Source organism: Crinia signifera, chromosome 3 (genome assembly GCF_055691185.1).
Source record: "Crinia signifera chromosome 3, ASM5569118v1, whole genome shotgun sequence".
Lineage (NCBI taxonomy): Eukaryota > Metazoa > Chordata > Amphibia > Anura > Myobatrachidae > Crinia > Crinia signifera.
Window position 1 is genome coordinate 315,159,184 of NC_139219.1, and position 20,327 is coordinate 315,179,510.

At 46.6% G+C, this 20,327-nt stretch overlaps 1 protein-coding gene across 3 annotated transcripts in view; it reads left to right on the forward strand.

The window, feature by feature from the left end:
- Positions 1-20,327, forward strand: part of CLIC5 (CLIC family member 5) — a 112,651-nt gene that overhangs the window by 82,898 nt on the left and 9,426 nt on the right. For 2 of the 3 annotated variants that reach the window (XM_083178686.1, XM_083178687.1), the window contains exons 2-4: positions 6,502-6,611; positions 7,860-7,985; positions 13,324-13,430. In XM_083178686.1, coding sequence (XP_083034812.1) covers positions 6,502-6,611; positions 7,860-7,985; positions 13,324-13,430 — 343 coding nt within the window. Of the gene's footprint in view, positions 1-6,499; positions 6,612-7,859; positions 7,986-13,323; positions 13,431-20,327 lie in introns of all 3 variants that reach the window. The other variant, XM_083178688.1, reaches the window with a different exon arrangement.

The following is a 20,327-nucleotide window of genomic DNA, read 5'->3' on the forward strand; positions in this document are numbered from 1 at the left end:
GGAGTGACAGGGAGATAGTGGGTGACTGGGGAGGCAGGAGTGACAGGGAGATAGTGGGTGACTGGGGAGGTTGGGGTGACAGGGAGCTAGTGGGTGACTGGGGAGGCAGGAGTGACATGGAGCTAGTGGGTGACTGGGGAGACAGGGAGCTAGTGGGTGACTGGGGAGGCAGTAGTGACATGGAGATAGTGGGTGACTGGGGAGACAGGGAGCTAGTGGGTGACTGGGGAGGCAGTAGTGACATGGAGATAGTGGGTGACTGGGGAGGCAGGGTCAGAGAACTCTGTCCCAGTGTACCTAGATAAATAAAGCCAGGCAGACAGGGGTTACTGTGTGTGTGGTTCCCTGGCGCAGTGCAGGCAGCATGTGCTGATGAAGTAGTACCCAGGTGCCAGCAGCATTAGCTCATTGCTTCCCCATTACCCAGAGTCAGCTGAGTCATCAGTTAGCACGGCGACAGCAGCAGCCTCTCACCCATGGATGAAAAGTACTTCTGCACTGCGGGCGTCCCTGGAGCAAGGATTGGCTCTACCATTAGGCAGCTTCCTAGGGCCTGCACAATCTGGGGTCATCCTGACTATCACAAAACTAAAGAGGCATGTGTTGAACTTCTAAGATGCCACCTCCACACTTTCTCCTCAAGTTCTGAAAAGTCGGTATCGGTGTGTGGGTTGTGGTGGGAGCAGTAAGCTAAAGTTTTGACTAGGGTGCCGAAATTTTTTTGCACCAGCCCTACCAGGAACAGCACCTTCATGTGGTCAGTGGGGAGACGGGAGGAGGCAGCTTTCTGTATGATCCGTCCGGCGGCGGAAGATGGTGCCCTTGCAGACCTCTTGCCGTCCACACATTCGTACTTTGCCTAATGACTGCCTGTTGCATCTAGAAGGGGGAACATAAAAAATAACAGCACCAATAAACCAAAGTCTAGTTTATCTGTGGCTGCTCAGCTACGGTTTCCAAGGTCCAGGCTGCGGTCATTTCCGTAATTAGTCCCCGGTTCACCTCTGGGGTTAGATGTCCCTCTGCAGTTCTGTTTGGTTAAACATACATTGTTGCCTGATAATATTTAATGTATGTGGCTGATTGTGTGCATGTAAAATGAAGGCCATACCATAACCAACTACAAGTGCAAGCGGGTATTCCTTCTGCAAGTTCTAGTAATGGAATTTCAATGAATAATTTAGCCGCGGCTTGTGTTACACAGGGAGGTTTAACTTTCAACACTTCACTACCAGTATTCTCTCTGCGGCTGCATATCACCGAGCACATGGGTGGTCTCCCTCTACACATAGCCCCCATGCCACCTCTGGTACATTGGAGAACACTTCAGGTGGGGGGGGAGATCAAAGGGGAACTACATATAGGTCTGCACAAAATAATATGAGAACTTGGGATACATACTAAATACTAAAGGTCAGTTTTATAAAAAGGAGATAACAAGCCTGATTTTGTGTGTATTACTTTTGGCCTAATATCTTAGTAAATATATACCCTGTAGTATCATTCACAAAAGTGTTTTGTTAAAGTCGCCAGACCATGACTGAGTTGGGAAAAGTGATACTGCCTGCAATCTTGTTATCAGTCTCTCTCGTACATCGTTTACCTGCCCTGTTCTGTGATCAGCTCATCGCACTTGCTGCAATCTCACGGCAAGACATAGACCCAAAAGCCGTAAGGCCTGATCTTATGGTGATCAATAGAAGGAAGCATTATTGGCACAGCTCCCAATATTATGAAATCAGAAATATAGGGTTCGCTACCTTTGACTGTGGGCGTGCTTTGGGGGAATCATGATGGGTTATAGGTTGAGATGTGCGGTTCGGTTCTCCAGAAATCCGAATTGACATGAATTTTGTGGATCTGATCCAAATCAAAACACATTTTAGATCGCCCGAGGAGATCTGATCCGAACTGTCCCCGGTTCAGATCTTCCTTTGATTTGGAATTCAAATCTGAATTTGGGGTTTTAGATTGCAAAAATGACATAAACATAATGATTTATCAAAGATTAACTATTTTTGGAGGGTCTATTATGAGAAGTGGAGAAAGTGAGGCCACAGCATTGTAGGCATGTAGCACCCATACACTATGGCTCTCATTCTGATCCTAGATTGCCCGCCCTGTTGCCCCGACGAATAGGGGGGGGGGGGGGGGGGGCGTAGCTTATGGGGAAGACCTCTGTTTGAGGGCATGGCCAGTACAATTGAGTCATCATGGCCATGCCCCCCGCTGTGCAATGCCGGTAATACAGGCATTGTACAGCAGGGGCGGGGCTACGATGATGCGATTTGCATAATTTGATCTGCACGGACTCCCTGTTGAGGGGGTGTGTGGGAGACCGGCGGCAATGCGGTAACTTGCCCAAATTTCCGGGAGGCCGATTTTCAGGAGCCTCTCAGCCATTCCGGGAGATAGGTAAACTTATGGCCAACTTATGTGGCCAGCTCCTATCTGTCTGGTTACAGTCATGATGTCTTGATGATGGGCCTATTGTATGTGAATCTATAGATTGTAAGCTTGCAGCAGGGCCCTCCTACCTCCAAGTCTGTCTGTTGTTACCCAGTTTGTTTTATCACTGTCTACTATTGTAAAGCGCAACGGAATGTGCTGCGCTATATAAGAAACTGTAACGGAATCTGCTGCGCTATATAAGAAACTGTAACAGAATCTGCTGCACTATATAAGGCACTGTAACAGAATCTGCTGAGCTATATAAGACACTGTAACAGAATCTGCTGCGCTGTATAAGAAACTGTAACGGAATCTGCTGCGCTATATAAGAAACTGTACCGGAATCTGCTGCGCTATATAAGAAACTGTAACAGAATCTGCTGCACTATATAAGACACTGTAACAGAATCTGCTGAGCTATATAAGACACTGTAACAGAATCTGCTGCGCTATATAAGAAACTGTAACGGAATCTGCTGCGCTATATAAGAAACTGTAACAGAATCTGCTGCGCTATATAAGACGCTGTAACGGAATCTGCTGCGCTATATAAGACGCTGTAACGGAATCTGCTGCACTATATAAGACTGTAACAGAATCTGCTGCACTATACAAGACACTGTAACGGAATCTGCTGCGCTATATAAGATGCTGTAACGGAATATGCTGCGCTATATAAGACACTGTAACGGAATCTGCTGCGCTATATAAGACACTGTAACAGAATCTGCTGCACTATATAAGACACTAAAGGAATCTGCTGCTCTATATAAGACACTGTAACGGAATCTGCTGCGCTATATAAGAAACTGTAACGGAATCTGCTGCGCTATATAAGACGCTGTAACGGGATCTGCTGCGCTATATAAGACACTGTAACGGAATCTGCTGCGCTATGTAAGACACTGTAACGGAATCTGCTGCGCTATACAAGACGCTGTAACGGAATCTGCTGCGCTATATAAGACACTGTAACGGAATCTGCTGCGCTATATAAGACACTGTAACGGAATCTGCTGCGCTATATAAGACGCTGTAACGGAATCTGCTGCGCTATATAGGACACTGTAACGGAATCTGCTGCGCTATATAAGACACTGTAACGGAATCTGCTGCGCTATATAAGACACTGTAACAGAATCTGCTGCGTTATATAAGACACTGTAAATAAATAAATAAATAAATGTGAAGACCTGGAGCTGCAGCTCCATCCGCCCCATTGTTAATCTGTCCCTGCAGTGAATTACAATATAGCTAATTGCGTTTGGACAGTCGTGTATTATACCCAGTTTACAGCAATGAGTTTCTGGTTCCAGCCCATCACTTAGCTGTGATAGTAAGTATCAGGGCTGGTACATCCCATGGGAATATAACTGCTAGTCACATGGGCAAGATCTTCATACTGTACTTTGTTTTCATTTATAACTATTGGGCAGATTTAGGGGCTTATTCATCAAAGTGATAAAACTCGTTGTGAATGATAAAAATTCTTGTGAATGACAAAAGGTGCTCCAGCATATCAGCTCCTAATTGCCATGAGTTTGGAAAATGACAGTTGGGTACTGATTGAACCTTCCACTGAGATGCCTTTTAATCTTGTATTAAGTAGTACGGCACGGACAGTGTAATGGTTAGCATTACTGCCTCACAGCGCTGAGGTCATGGGTTCAATTCCCACCATGGCCCTAACTGTGTGGAGTTTGTATATTCTCCCCGTACTTGCATGGGTTTCCTCCGGGTACTCTGGTTTCCTCCCACAATCCCAAAATATACTGGTAGGCAAATTGGCTCCCAAAAAATTAACCCTAGAATGCCTGTGTGTGCGTGTACATGTGGTAGGGAATATAGATTGTAAGCTCCACTGGGGCAGGGACTGATGTGAAAGCTAAATAAGAAACTGTTAATAAATAAATACTAGTACAGTATATAATGTTTGGTCTAGTACCTGTTGTTACCTCCTAACACTCACTACCTCCCGTGCTTCCATGTGATCCAGAGATCGGGAATTGTAAATAAGTGACAGATAGTATAATGGGGAAAACATTACTGTGATGTCATAGATGGAAATGGGCTGAGCACTGAAGACAGATCAGTGACATCAGTATTACCGCTCCCTGGAATGTGTATTGACACCCAGTACTTACAGTATATGCTGCGCTATGCGCATACCCAGAACACACTAATAGATTACAGAGCCCTTTAAATATATTGCCGCTATAAATTCCTATATTCCCAACAATACCTACAGTGTCCTCACACATCCAGCTTCAATATTCCACATATAGGGAGTAGACATGTGCCCCGGACACTTTTCATGTTTTGATTTTGGATCTGGATCTTCCTTAATTTTTTTAAGATCTGGATTGGTTTAGCCAAAACCACCCTTTTGGGTTTTGGTTTTGGATCTGTATTTTTTTTTAAATAAAATAAATAAATAAATAAAATAAAATCATAAAAACAGCTAAAATCACAGTTTTTTTTGTTCCTACAGTAATACAGTATTAACCTCAATAACATTTATTTCCACTCATTTCTCCTGAACCGAGGTAGCTGGGTGACTATGCTAAGCCACACAAGTGGGCGGCACAAACACATGGCCCATCTAGGAGTGGTACTGCAGTGACAGACAGGATGGCAGTTTTGAAAAACTAGGCCCCAAAGAGCACATAATGTAAACAAAGAGGTGCATGATGGAATTATCCTTGTCCTTATCTTGTATAGATAGTAAATAGGACATGCACACTGTCTTTAACAAACCAATCACTTCAGCGACAGGGTCTGCCACATGACTTTGGCTGAAATGATTGGTTTGTTTGGGCCCCCACAAAAAATAAGCTATTAGTCTCTCCCTGTACAAACTGGCTTCTAGAGGCAAAATGTCCTCCTTATACTCCGATTCCTCACCCCCCTCAGTACGTACATCTTCATCCACACAGAGTATTAATTTGTCCCCACTGGAATCCACAATCAGAGGTCCCTCTGCAGTCCCTGGAGGCAATTTCTGGTCTTACTTCCTTCATACATTACACTCCCACCATACATTACACTCCCTCCATACATTACATTACACTTCCTCCATACATTACACTTCCTCCATACATTGCACTCCCTTCATACATTACAGTCCCTCCATACATTACAGTCCCTCCATACATTACATTACACTCCTTCCATACATTACACTCCCTCCATACAATACAGTCCCTCCATACATTACATTACACTCCCTCCATACATTACACTCCCACCATACATTACACTCCCTCCATACATTACACTCCCACCATACATTACACTCCCTCCATACAATTACAGTCCCTCCATACATTACACTTCCTCCATACATTACACTTCCTCCATACATTACAGTCCCTCCATACATTACACTTCCTCCATACATTACACTTCCTCCATACATTACACTTCCTCCATACATTACAGTCCCTCCATACATTACACTTCCTCCATACATTACACTCCCACCATACATTACACTTCCTCCATACATTACACTCCCTCCATACATTACACTTCCCCCATACATTACACTTCCTCCATACATTACACTTCCCCCATACATTACACTTCCCCCATACATTACAGTCCCTCCATACATTACACTTCCTCCATACATTACACTTCCCCCATACATTACAGTCCCTCCATACATTACACTTCCTCCATACATTAAGTCCCTCCATACATTACACTTCCTCCATACATTACATTACACTTCCTCCATACATTACACTTCCCCCATACATTACACTTCCTCCATACATTACAGTCCCTCCATACATTACACTTCCTCCATACATTACACTTCCTCCATACATTACAGTCCCTCCATACATTACAGTCCCTCGCAGCAGTAGATAGGTAGACACTTCAGAATATTGTGATACATATCCAAAATCTAGAACTAGTCCCTAACTCGCTGGGAAAGTGAATGGCGGGTACCAGCTCTATGAATGACCATGTACGCGTTATGTGTCAGTGACGGTATACACAGCGCAGTGCACGGTTAGTGACGCCTCTCTTGTATTTCAGGCTGGAAGCGATGGAGAGAGTATAGGTAACTGCCCCTTCTCTCAGCGCCTCTTTATGATCCTGTGGCTGAAAGGAGTCGTCTTCAATGTGACCACTGTGGACCTGAAGAGGTAAGATCCGCCGGGCAGGTGCAGCTCAGTGAGCAGGGTGTGCGCGGTGTGACACACGCAGGCTTATACAGGAGTGACACACAGCAGATGATTGGGGGGGGGGGTGCCTATCACCATCACTACTACTGCTGTCACTAGCATGTGATGCGGGGGCCGCCCAGCACATTATACTTAAGAATTATTGCTCAACAGTCAAAAGGTCAACATATGAAAAAAGGTTGACATGAAACCAGGTCGACGTGAGTTTTTCGTGATTTTTGGGGGAAATGCTTTACCATCCCAGGGGACATAGAAGGAGAATATAATAGTGTGCTGAGCTCAGCGAGGGGACGTGGTACACTTATACCGCGTTCATGTCGACATAGACACCCAAGAAGTTAAAATCTTGTGTGCCCATTTTCCATGTCGACCTTTTACCTGTATAGACCTTTTGACCATGTCGACCTTTTTGATGCGTCAACCTTTTGACTGTCGACCTAGACACTGTTGACCTAACCACCCGTACTTGAATTATTAAAAACATACCATTGTAGACTATATTATGTAACAGGGGAATATGCATAGTATAACTGCTATGTAACAAATATACATGTCTGATTGAGATGTATCAAGGCTTCTGAAGAATGGAGACGTTTCCCATAGCAACCAGCTTCTACCTATCATGTTATCGACTGTACTTGTTAAATGCTAGCTATAAGCTGATTGGTTGCTAGGGCAGCTTATCCGCGGTTATGGTATATTAGATTTACAGTGTGTAGGTCAGGGATGGGGAACCTTTGGCCCTCCTGTTGTCGAACTACACATCCCAGCATGCCCTGCAACAGTTGTAGCATGGCCACATAGCAAAACTGTAGCAGGGCGTGCTGGGGGCGGGGCGTATGCAAATGAGGGCGCGGCTTATGCTAATTAGCCGCGACCTCATTTTCATACGAGAATAGACGCTGTGCGCATGCGCACAGCGTCTATTCTACTAGATTGGGGGTCTCCCAACTGTCACCCCCCTGCAGCGGGACAATGCCTGCCGCGGGTGGGACAGCGGGACAGGACCCGAAAATCGGGACTGTCCCTCCAAAATCGTGACAGTTGGGAGGTATGTACTAGAGTCAATCTATCATGAGTCCGGATCCCCTCCTCCGCTTGCCCACTCTTTAGAAGTATTGCTATATCTTCCCTTTTGCAGCAATACAATGTGGAAATGACAGAATGAATGACAGCACCCACTACTGACCACCTCTCTCTCCATTACAGAAAGCCAGCGGATCTCCACAACCTCGCCCCGGGCACTCACCCTCCCTTCCTGACGTATAACGGAGAGGTCAAGACAGACGTAAACAAGATAGAAGAGTTCCTGGAGGAGTCACTGGCACCACCAAAGTAATTGTTCTAGGCATGATAATGCTGTCAGGTGCTGGGGAGGATGGGGGTTGTAGTAGTGTAGCCCGGGAGAGGACACAGCTCATTACTGTTATCTGGGTTTGTTTTGTCTGGTCTGGATGGACACTGTGACTGTGGCCTCTGTAACATGTAGTATTAACATGATTGCTTACGATAACATACCTCCCAGCATGCCCCTCTCCAGGAGGACACAATGCTCTGTTGCTGGACTTCCCTGGTAATGTATGATTGCCAGCACCTGTGGTGACACCTTTCTTATCAGTTACCTAGCTCCCCACAGGTGCTGGCAATCATACATTACCATGTTGGTCCAGGAACAGAGCATTTTCTCCCTCATGGAGAGGGTCAGGTAGGAAAGTGTGTGCGGGTCTCTGTATACCCCTTGGCGATTCATGCAGCCTACATGTAAGGTGGAGAGGCGTACAGCAAGCCATCATATATTCATGGTTGCGGCTAGAACCACTTCTGTATTTTGACATTTCCCACTATCCCCAGTAGCTGTTATTAGGGACTGACATCGGAAGCCCACCATCAAATGATGGCTGGGCTCCCGCCATCGAATATTCCAAGCAATGGTCACGCACTGTAGCGTGGCTGGCTGGGGGATGAGACCATCTGAACACCATCGAATATTTACCATTCAATGGCAGTAAACATCGGAATGCCGCCATTGAAAGGTAAAACCACTACCATAGAAATGGAAACATCGATGGCAGTGAAACATTGCGATGCGATGTTCATCCCTAGCTAGTATCTCTGCTTTGCACATATGGTGTAATCTTTTCATCTATCTATATTTGATAACGATTGGTTGACCATCAAGCCTGGGATATTTTGATGTGTTTTTGACTGGTGCTGATCATATATTTTTTCCGTGTAATGTTTTTGATTTCTATGTATCTGTGCATTTACCCAGTACCTCATTTTTTTGTGTGTCGACCTTTTCAGTGTCGACCATGTACATGGTTGACCTTAAGCTTGTGTCCAACTTCTGTCATTGTTGACCTAGGGCAGTGGTTCCCAAACTGTGTGCCGTGGCTCCCTGGGGTGCCTCAGGACACATGCAGGGGTGCCATGGGTTGGTAGTCCAGGACCAACTCAAATTATTAATGGTTAATTATTTATAAGCAAAACCAGTGCTGGTGGCTGCCAATCATAAAATGTGTACAAATAGAAGCAATTCCTGCCCTTTTTCAAACATAACTGACCCTAAGAATCGCATATAAATCCAATCTAATTAAAATAAATTTGGCCTAGGGGTGCCGCGAAAAAAATTCTTATACTCTAGGGTGCCGTGATTAAAAAAAGATTGGGAACCCCTGACCTAGGGTATGTCAACCATTCTTAGGTTTCAACCTAGTGACTGTCGACCCAGACATAGTCAACCCAGGGACCGGATGGGTGTGGATCATATTGTCGACACCACTTAGGTCGACAGGTGGCAAGGTCGACAGGGGGCACGGTCGACATGGGTCTAGGTCGACACAGCGTTAGGTCGACATGGGTTAGGTCGACAGGTCGTCATTGTTTTTTTTTACCCAAATGTCGACACAGTCAACTTGGACAAGTCAACCGCAGCCCCTCGCATAGCTTGCTACACTCGCCATGCTTCGGGCACGGTGCCTCTCTGTGCTTGGCACACTATTTTATTATCCCACCATGCCCTAGTGGATGGTAGGGCATGAAATACCGCCTGTCGGCACATGTCGGCTCAAAAAAACGAAAAAAGAAAAAAGAAAAAAGAAAAAAAAAAACCATGTCTACCTTCTGACCTGTCGACCTAACGCTTTGTCGACATTGTCCCCTGTCCACCTTATTCCCTGTCAACCATGACACCCGTCGACCTTCACCCATGTCGACCTTGCCACCTGTCGACCCAACGGTGTCGACCTAATGACTGTCGACCTAAGTGATGTCAACAATACGACCGTATCCCGCACCAGATGCCTTTTTTTTCATTAGTGCATTTCTCTATTTCTGCAGCTGCAGGTTCTGTTTCCTGTCTGTGTGATTTATATTCCTAGCCAGTAACCAGCCCATGTATCCTGATTACCGCGGTGCTGGATGTAATATGTCAGACTTGCTTTGTTCCCGCTCAGAGTGTTCCCCTAGAGTGACACTTGGAGCTGCACACTGTCATGGTGTTACCAGCTTATTGTAAGATGGTTTCCTTTCATCTGTGTCTGTAACACGCGGAGGGCTTTGTATTCACACCTGTGGTCACGTACTGCAGACTGGAATAAACAGACACATTCTGTGCTACTGGGATGCATGAAGCAGTGATAAGAGAGGAGAAGTGAGCCCATGGCAACCAATCAGCACTGAAGTAACATTCATAATTTGTATAATATAAGATTTTACAAAGCAGCTGATTGGTTGCCATGGGCCACTTCTCCTCCCTTATCGCTGCTACATACATCTGCCCCACTGTAGGATGACTGTACTTACCTGACCCCTGTTGGGATTTCCTCTTTAGGGATGCTGGCGTCAGTTCTCTAAATGCTGGCATCCCGTCCCCCAGTCATCCTTATGTATCCGCTGAATACATCTCTGAGCCATCTGACCGTACTGAGGGGCCTGGTTATGATTTGTATTTCAGTCGAATTGGAAACTTGCTGTACATTTTGGGATGCGGTTAATTTCCCGGCGGTCGGGATCCCGGCGGTCGGAATCCCGACACTGGAATCCCGACCGCCGAAATCCCGAAACTTTCTCCCTCCGTGGGTGTCCACGACACCCATAGAGGGAGAATATAATAGCGTGCCGAGCGTAGCGAGGCACCGGGCCCGCTGCGTGGCGAGCGCAGCGAGCCCGCAAGGGGGGGCGATCCATGTCCCCCCCTTGTCGGGATTTCGGCGGTCGGGATTCCAGTGTCGGGATTCCGACCGCCGGGATCCCGACCGCCGGGATATCATATCGGACCCGTACATTTTACCACAAGAATTCTCTTTCGTTAACCAGTTTTACATCTGCTGGTCTGTCCTGTCTATGTCATGCACAGCGCCCCCTTCTGGCTCGCAGAAACCAGTGAATGACAGGTCAAAAACAGTTGAAAAGAAAGAACCTAGCACTGTATCATATTCAATAGGATCAGAGAGACAACACCGACCTGTCAGCAGCTGTATATAGAAAGGGAGGGAATCCTGTCCGTCCAGTGACCTGTAAGGAACAATACACCTACGGGGGCCCTGACATCACATCCTGCTGGTGTGTTTGTCTCTTTGCCTACATATACAGGCGGCCAGCATTATAGCAAGACAGGACAAAGGAAATATCTCAGCCTGGAAAGACCCCAATTTACTGTATTTATTACCAGTTTCTTATATAGCTCACACATATTCCACAGCGCTTTACAGAGAATATTTGACCATTCGCATCAGTCCCTGCCCCAGTGGAGCTTACAATCTATATTCCCTATCACATGTACACGCACACACAGACATTCTACGGTTAATTTGTTGGGAGCCAATTAGCCTACCAGTATAATTTTGGTATGTGGGAGGAAACCCACACAAGTATGGTGGGAATGGAACCCATGACCTCAGTACTGCGAGGTAGTGATGCTAACCATTACACCATCCGTACTGCCCCTATGCATCCACATCTATGCTTTATAATGCTTGTGTTAAACGGGATGAGGGCGTAGATGCTGACTTTTCAGGAGTGGTCAAGTCAGGTGAGGGAGGTGCAATCAAGTGGATGGTGACACTGCATCATCGTGGCCCACCCCCCACTGTACATGCCATTATTATCGGGGCGAAGATGATGCAATTCAGCCTGAATCACTTCATCAAATGAGCAGACTTTGTAGGCAGCCTACAGGAGATTTTTGTGCTTATGCGGGGTGTCAGGGAGAGCCACCTGAAATTGGGGAGTCTCCTATTTGTTATGGGAGAGTATGCAAGGACGCATAAGGGGAGTGTTCACACAATTGTTTCTCACGCTTGCCACCAAGTCACCAGCATATGCAGATACGCCAGTTTGGAGATGATGTCATTGTGTGATGCTCAAAACCTGGTGCAAATTGTGTCCTGATGATGAGACCGGCGATTGTCTGAATCTCACCTCTTATGCTGATAGTTTAGGCATTGTGATGCTGTCATCTTCTCACATTATTACAGTGACACTGGCAATTATCTTATAACCTATGTATTGTTTACATTCATGCACACTTAAGAAATATTTCTGTATTAGCGTTTTGGTGTCATTTCCGACAATCACTGTGAAGCCACACTTCCGCCATACCTCCTAACTGTCCCAGTTTTCGTGGGACGGCCCAGGTTTTTTTTGGGGGGTAGGGGGGGTGGGACAATCCCGCGTACTTACCAATTGTCCCGTCATGGGGGTGGGGCAGTTGGTCCCCCCTGCCCAGTGCTGCTTTGTTAAGCAGAGCAGCGGTGAATAGCGTCTTTTTCTGGAGACAGAGGGCCTGGGGGCATGGCCAGCAGCTCATAAAGCTTCTGACCATCCCCCACAGCGGCGAAGCGGGAATGCCGCAAGCATAGGCCAAACGCCTAAATTTTGCATGCGCGCCCATCTATAGGTGCCGATTCTGTGGGTGCTCAAGGGCCCGAGCACCCACAGAAATTGATGAGCAACCACGGGCCGCAGTCCCGTTGCTTGGCCGCCATATTAACTTGCTAATTTGTGGCTGCAGCACCCACATTGCCGGACCCACCACCTGGGAAACAGTATGCAGGAAGAGTGTATTCTGTCTGCGCACTGTGGGGGCATTTATGTATGTGGAACTCTGTTGCCGTAATTTGAATATTGGAAACAACTGTGCTCCGTAATATAAATTGGTATTATTTTGTGGCCACACCCCTTCCCCATGAAGCCACTCCTCTATATTTTTGGCTTGAGCACCCACCAGCAAAAACATAAATCGGCACCTATGCGCCCATCTATATCCATTGTGACATCTGTTAAAGGGACAGAAATGAGGGCTATCCAGTGGTGTAACAATCTCTGTGGTGTTGTTAGGCTCCACTGGGGAGGGGCGGTTATTTTTGTGATATTCGGGGATTATGGTAATGATTTATATGTCTGCTTGATGGAGGGTGTGGGGTCTATGTCCAGTATTATGTGAAATGTAGAGGTTTGTGGTTTGTCACAGCAGTTTAGAGATCTGGGGGCCACTACACTGCAAATGTGTAGTGATGTATTAATCCCGCCTATTTTGGTGTTGGTTCCGTCTACATTTGATTTGGTGCCGCCCACGTGAGGCCACTTTTACTTCCCAGTCCGTCCCTGCACGCACCTTATTTCTCACGAGCACAAATGTATTTTTGCTGATGAAGTTTTGTTGCCCTTCCAGATACCCCAAGCTTGCCGCAAAGCACCGGGAGTCAAACACGGCCGGAATCGACATTTTTTCCAAATTCTCAGCATACATCAAGAACACCAAACAGCAGGATAACTCTGGTAAGTGAGGGCGAGAGTGTCTATAATACCACACAGGGAGGGAGTTATATGTATTACAATGGGTCATATATCTGCATGCACCACATGATGAATACAGCTGTTAGTTTACCCCAGGGGTGTAGAGTAAGTTGTGTCTCCCCTAGTGCATGACAGTGCTGTCAGTATAAACGCGCAGATTGCAGGAGGGTGGGCACAGGTCAGTACATGACACCAGAAGGTGGCGCCCTCTTTTACACTCTGTAAGCAGTGCACTGCACACACCCGTTCACAGGAACCATGACATCTCTCCACATGACTGGATGCCAGCACTCTTATTGGTGGATAGTAGCAACTATCAACCAATCAGCATACTGACAGCTATTCACTATCTCTGGCTGCAGGCTGGTAGGAGGATTGTGTGATCTAGGGATGGCCAGAGTGTGTTGTCCATAGATGCTGCCATTATTGGATAACCCGGATGGTGTGAAACATCTAGTTGGAAACCATTGCTGGTTGTACTTGCCAATGGTGACCCTTGCTTTAGTGTAAGGAGTTGAGCCCCAATAAGACCTCAGGGTGGTACCTTCGGATTCTCCCCTATCAATGGTAAATGTAGACACCATCATTTCAAACCATTGTTGGTCAATGACGATCGCTACAGTGACCATCACCTTCACCTGCTTGGAGGCCCCTAAAATTGTGGGGCCCTTGGCTGGCACCCAGAGCGCCTGTACATTTGGATGGAGCACTGTGATGGGTTCTGAAGAGAATTTGTCATTTTGGAAAATAAACCAGAGATCCTTTCCTCAGGAACCGTCTGTATCACAATCTGTCTGCGCGGAGATCCAGCTCCCGTTACACCGACAGCCGTCAGGAAGCTGTCTGTCACAATGTAATGGGAGGTACTGTATTACTGGAACCTTGTCACACACCGGAAGTACAAGCTGTATTCCTGCAATGTCCATTATTACGCCTATAAATTCATTCACAACAACTATTTGGAGATGAAGCAGAATTATTATCTCAATGGACCAAAGTATAACTAGGTCTGTTGTACTGTATATATGGGGGTATATATAAATAACTGGTAATGATAAATACGCCTGCAGATTGCACTATATCAGCAATAATTGAGTTTCCTTTTGTGCCAGGAAACACAGATTACAAAAGTACAGCATTTCTAAAATACAACAATACTGTAACATTTCAAGAGAAACCTTACAACAAACTTCGTTGCAGATCGGAACGAGGACACTAGAGGGCAGCAGTGCACCACCGGAGACTGTAACAGCCATTGCATTACTACTGCTGAGTTTGCAGTTTTATCACACAAAATAATGTTCATTCTGTAGTAATTCTGGAGATCTGTACATGAAGTGTTCCATGCTTTGTCTTTAGGTACCAGGCCTGCACTAGAAATTGTGGGTCCGGGACTGATTTTCAGTCCAGCCCCCCGCCCCTCACTTCCCACAGGGGAGCAGAGAAAAGTGCAGGCTCCCCCACCCCCCCTTCCGCTGTGCTGCTGTGCTCAGTACAATTAACGAAGTCCACTTTTACTGGAGCGGAGGCTTCTATTCCTCTGGACTCTGACGGCCATTTAAAATATGGCGCCGACTTGTAAGCCAATCGGGGCTCGTGACCTGGAAGGCCAATCAGAGCGGCTGTCGGTACACAAGCTCTGATTGGCTCGCCACCCGGTGCTGCATTTTAATTGGCCGCTGGCCTCCATAGGTGAAGAAGCCTGCGCAGTGGCGCAACTACAAATTTTGGTACCCCGTCTACGGGCTCGCCGGGCCCCCTGACTTTCACACTCATTCTCCATTGGTTAAAGCAAGATAAACAAATAGAAAACATTGATGCCAGCAGCTTCCAGCGTTGACACCTGTAGTGTAGCCACCAGGCAGAACCTGCACATCCCGTCCAGCCACATACAGTACTGTAACCCTTGTATTAGCCATATCAATGGGCAGTACGGTGCTGCAGTGGATAGCATTGCTTCCTCACAGCAGTGAGGTCACGGGCTTCTTGGCAACCAGGGACCTGTCAGGTGAAGTTGATATGTTCACCCCCGTGTTCGGGAAGGTCTCCTCCTGGCTAATTGACTACTGACAAAAACAAATTAAGGGGCCGATTCAAATTTGGCCCCATTCTCAATGGTCTGGGTTTGAGCATTTGCAACGGCTTTGGGAGGGCCAGGGGCGAAATGGGGATGGACCGTGGGAATGGCCAGTGTTTTATGAGCGTCACTCCCCATGAAAACATAGGAACGCAGGCAGGCTGTTGCCTGCAGGGGGCGGGAGACTGACATTACAGGACATCATGACACGCCCCCTCTGGCGGACACCGAAGTAAATAAAGGTCTGTGTTTGTCAATGCAGGGAACATAGATGTCTTTATAAAGTGTTGCATTATACGAGGTGTGGCTATTAAATAATGGGATTGTACTTGTAAAAAAAGAAACCATACTGGCTGAGGTGAAGAAAGTAGGGGGAACCTTAACCCAAAGGGGTTTTAAATTGTCCCCCCCGCCCCCCCTCCAGGTATTTACTGAACAAAGTAATGGTCCCAAATGTTTCCGTATGGTAACCAAAGGTTACGGCAGATTGTAGGTCACTTGCATGGCACAAAGGATTTAGTGACAGTCATGACTTCGGAGGCTGACGCAAATGATGAAACTCTGCGCATAAGAACAAACAGCAGAAGATCTAACACTTAGTGAAGAAACCATTAGGCAGGTTTCGCATCAAGACCTTAAAAGGACAAAAGTTTGCGCTAAGATCCCTCCAAAGCTTCAGAGCAGAAAGCAAATTTGTACGGACATTTTGGAAAAAATTCAAGCAGGATTACATTTAAAAAAAAACATTATTACCTGTGATGAAACACGGATCTTCCAGTTCGATCCTGAGACAAAACGCCAGTCCATGCATTGGGGAACACCATCATCATGAAGAATAAAAAAAAAGACATCAAAGCAAATCCAAATTCAAAGCCATGTTCATTTTTATATATATGTAACTTTGTCACGATGTCACTTTGGCAGACTTGGAACCTGAAAGAGCAACAGTGACTCAACATTACTACAAACATGTACTAAAACGTTTGGGGGAAACAATCAGAAGAAAGGATGGTTACATCCTCCACCAGGACAACTCACCAACCCACACAGCTCTCTATGTACAGCGGTTTTTGGCCAGGAATCAGATTGCGGTGCTAGAACAACCTCCATGCTCAGCAGACCTAGCGCTGTGTGACTTCTTTCTTTTCCCTAAAGTCAAATCTGTAGTCTAGGTAATGAGAATGGAAGAGGACTGTCTCAGATATTAGAGATATCTGCTGTGGTTTCCCCCTTATTAAAATCTTGAGATAATTTTTTTTTGTGGGTACTTCCTGAATTGAGCCCTAAAATCTGTTTAGTAATTATTCCCCTTAGGGAATTGTGTATGGTATTAAAGGTGGTAGATGGCGGTGGTGCACAAGATTAAAGGGTATTGTCTACTACTAATTATTTTGATTGGTTGCTACGGGCAACATCACCTGTCTTCACTTTTAGAAGCTTTAGTAAGTATACCGCACCATAGATTGGCACATTCCGGCCTTTACTAGCCTTCTTAACAGGCATAATGAGAATGAGCCCCTCCACTTTAGCGTGTGCGCTATCTGCGGCTATTGCTCCGTTATTAATGCATGCGTGGGGCCAGAACCTGAAGAAGGGGTTACGGTCTTGCATTAAGCTGTCCCGGGAGGGTTTGATCAGCACATCCCGCCAGGCTTTGTTACGTATCGGGCAGCTGTCACATGTTATTGTTACAGACGTGAACGGATCAGCACTGGCACTTGCTTGGCTTCAGGTCAATGGCTCCGACTTCATTCCTGTCCTGGACTGAATGTGTCTTTCCCTAGATCTGGAAAGAACGAATCATGCAAATACAGATTTTCTGGCTGCGGCGCTACATTCTGATAGGCATTTTGTCAATGTTTATATAACTCAGGCAGTTAATCCTATTCCTCAGCGAGGAGTTCACGTTCCTGACGCTGGGTCTGGTACCCTAATCTGGCCATCAGCACATGTGGAAAAAATACATTTAAATACCACTGACCTCAGGGGACCTTAGGAAGGAGCAAGAAGCACTTTTCTACCTGGAATATAGCTGTGTGTATATATATATATATATATATATATATATATATATATATATATATATATTCATTAATAACACTGGCAGTGCAGTGCAATGCAGTGCAGTCTGTGAACCTGACTTGCCGTGTCTTGCAGTGACAGATCCACGTGTACTGTAGCAGTTGGAGAATGGACCGCTCCACAGAACAGCTGCAGTCCTATCTCTGGTACTGCACAGAACAGCTGCAGTCCTGTCTCTGGTACTGCACAGAACAGCTGCAGTCCTATCTCTGGTACTGCACAGAACAGCTGCAGTCCTATCTCTGGTACTGCACAGAACAGCTCCAGTCCTATCTCTGGTACTGCACAGAACAGCTGCAGTCCTATCTGTGGTACTGCACAGAACAGCTGCCGTCCTATCTCTGGTACTGCACAGAACAGCTGCAGTCCTATCTCTGGTACTGCACAGAACAGCTGCATCCTATCTCTGGTACTGCACAGAACAGCTGCAGTCCTATCTCTGGTACTGCACAGAACAGCTGCAGTCCTATCTCTGGTACTGCACAGAACAGCTGCAGTCCTATCTCTGGTACTGCACAGAACAGCTGCAGTCCAATCTCTGGTACTGCACAGAACAGCTGCAGTCCTATCTCTGGTACTGCACAGAACAGCTGCATCCTATCTCTGGTACTGCACAAAACAGCTGCAGTCCTATCTCTGGCACTGCCACTGGTAATACGGTAGATCGTTTTCTAACAGGAAGAAGCGGGTGTCAGTGGGCTAGCATCATCTAGAGATGGCATCCATTCCCTCAGTCAGATGTTTCATTATCCGAGCTTGATTAATGCTTGTCCTGATACTTGTGTATAGGAATGGAGACTTGCAGGCATTGGCGAGACCCCAGTAAGGGTGGTTAATATTTTAAAGGGGCAATCATTTTAAAAGGCAAAACCAAAAGGTTATTCCTTTTAAATGATTGCCACTTTAAAACATTGGCCCAACTCGCTGGGAACCCATGAGTCTTCAGTGATGACTGGTAGCCTGTTGTGATGGGGACTCTTTTGTGACAGAGACCCTGAATTGATGGGAATTGTGATGGTGCCTGAGACTCTCTGATGTGACTGGGACTCTGATGATCACTGGCAAAATGATGTGACTGAGACACTAATGGTGACTGGGATTCTGATGTGACCTGGACTCTGTTGTGACTGGGAATCTAATGGTGACTGGGACACTGATGATGACTGAAACTCTTATATCATGGGGACTCTGATGTGACCGGAACACCGACGATGACTGTTATCCTGATGATGACTGGAACACTGATAGTAACTGGCACACTGATGGTGACTGGGAGTTTGATGGTGACCGGGACTCTGATACTGGTGGGGACTTTGATGATGACTGGGAGTCTGATGGTGACTGGGACTCTTATAGTAACTGGAACACTGATGGTGACCGAGACCCTGATGGTGACCGAGACCCTGATGGTGACTGGGACTCTGATGGTGACTGGGACTCTGATGGTAACTGGCACACTGAGGGTGACCGGGTCTCTGAGGGTGACCCTGTTTTATACTGCACAGCCCAGTATGAGAAGCAGGGAGGCAGACCACCTTACTACAAGCCCTGGAGCAGTAGTACATGGTTACAGGGAAGAGTAGACACAATGTAATGCAGTTACTCAGTTGGATAATAGACACAATGTAATACAGTTACTCAGTTGGATAATAGACACAATGTAATACAGTTACTCAGTTGGATAAACCGTAGACACTGGGCCAAATGTAATGCAGATAACCAAGTCCATATTATCCACTGGCCTAACGCCTCTCCTCACATAGGATCCCAAACAGGGCAATGCTGGTACCAAATACAACAGAACTGGACCGTACAGCCTGTAGCCATCCTCCTGGTACATGTAGTTCTTCTTAAGCATTGGATATCAGTATTACTCTACAGGTTAATTTATCCTCTGCCTCATCATCCTTCATACAGGGGGCCAAAACCATTGGCCACTGACTGCTGTATTTAAGGCCCACGCCCATAGTGGCAACAGAGCCATATTCCCACAGCTGAAACCCACTGAGCTAACAATCACATAATGAATACCCAGCCTCAATGCTCAGCCATATTGGTTATTATTGCTCCATAGAAGCTGCACATTACATCATAGAAGGTGTAGAATGCCCATTTAATGTCCTAGAGTCATGACGGGTGTGGGCGGTTACCAAATTCTCAGCACTGTGATGTCATCAACTCAGCACCATGGTGCAAAATAGCCACAAGCCCGCAGATACCAGCCGTCTCCTCCCTGTAGCTGTGTAAAAGGCACAGGGCGGGGCCTGCAGCAATTCTCGCTGCGCTTACTCACCTCGCTGTCCTCCGTCTCTCACCTTCGGGACGACTATGATCCCGGTACTTCCCTCCTGCTCCGCTGGACTCAGACTTAACGTTACCTGTAGGAGGTGGAGAGTCCCACTATGGGGGAAGGGGATGGTCATCACAGGCACTACTGGCCTCAGACTGGTTAGACCCGCTTGTGGAACACGGCGGGTGCAACCCGGGTGGGGGAAACGCTCCAGGGGAGGGGAAGGAGCACGAACAACACAACAAACAGACACAACACAGATATTACTCACCGGATGTCTAGCGGTCCCCTGACTCAACGAGGATCCTGGTCCTGGCACCTGGAAATAAGCACAATTAACCTCCTGCATCCTAGGGCAAGGCAATACTCAGACTCACCTGCGGCTAAACGCCTGCGAAACCTGCGGCCAGAAGCCATCTTACACAACATG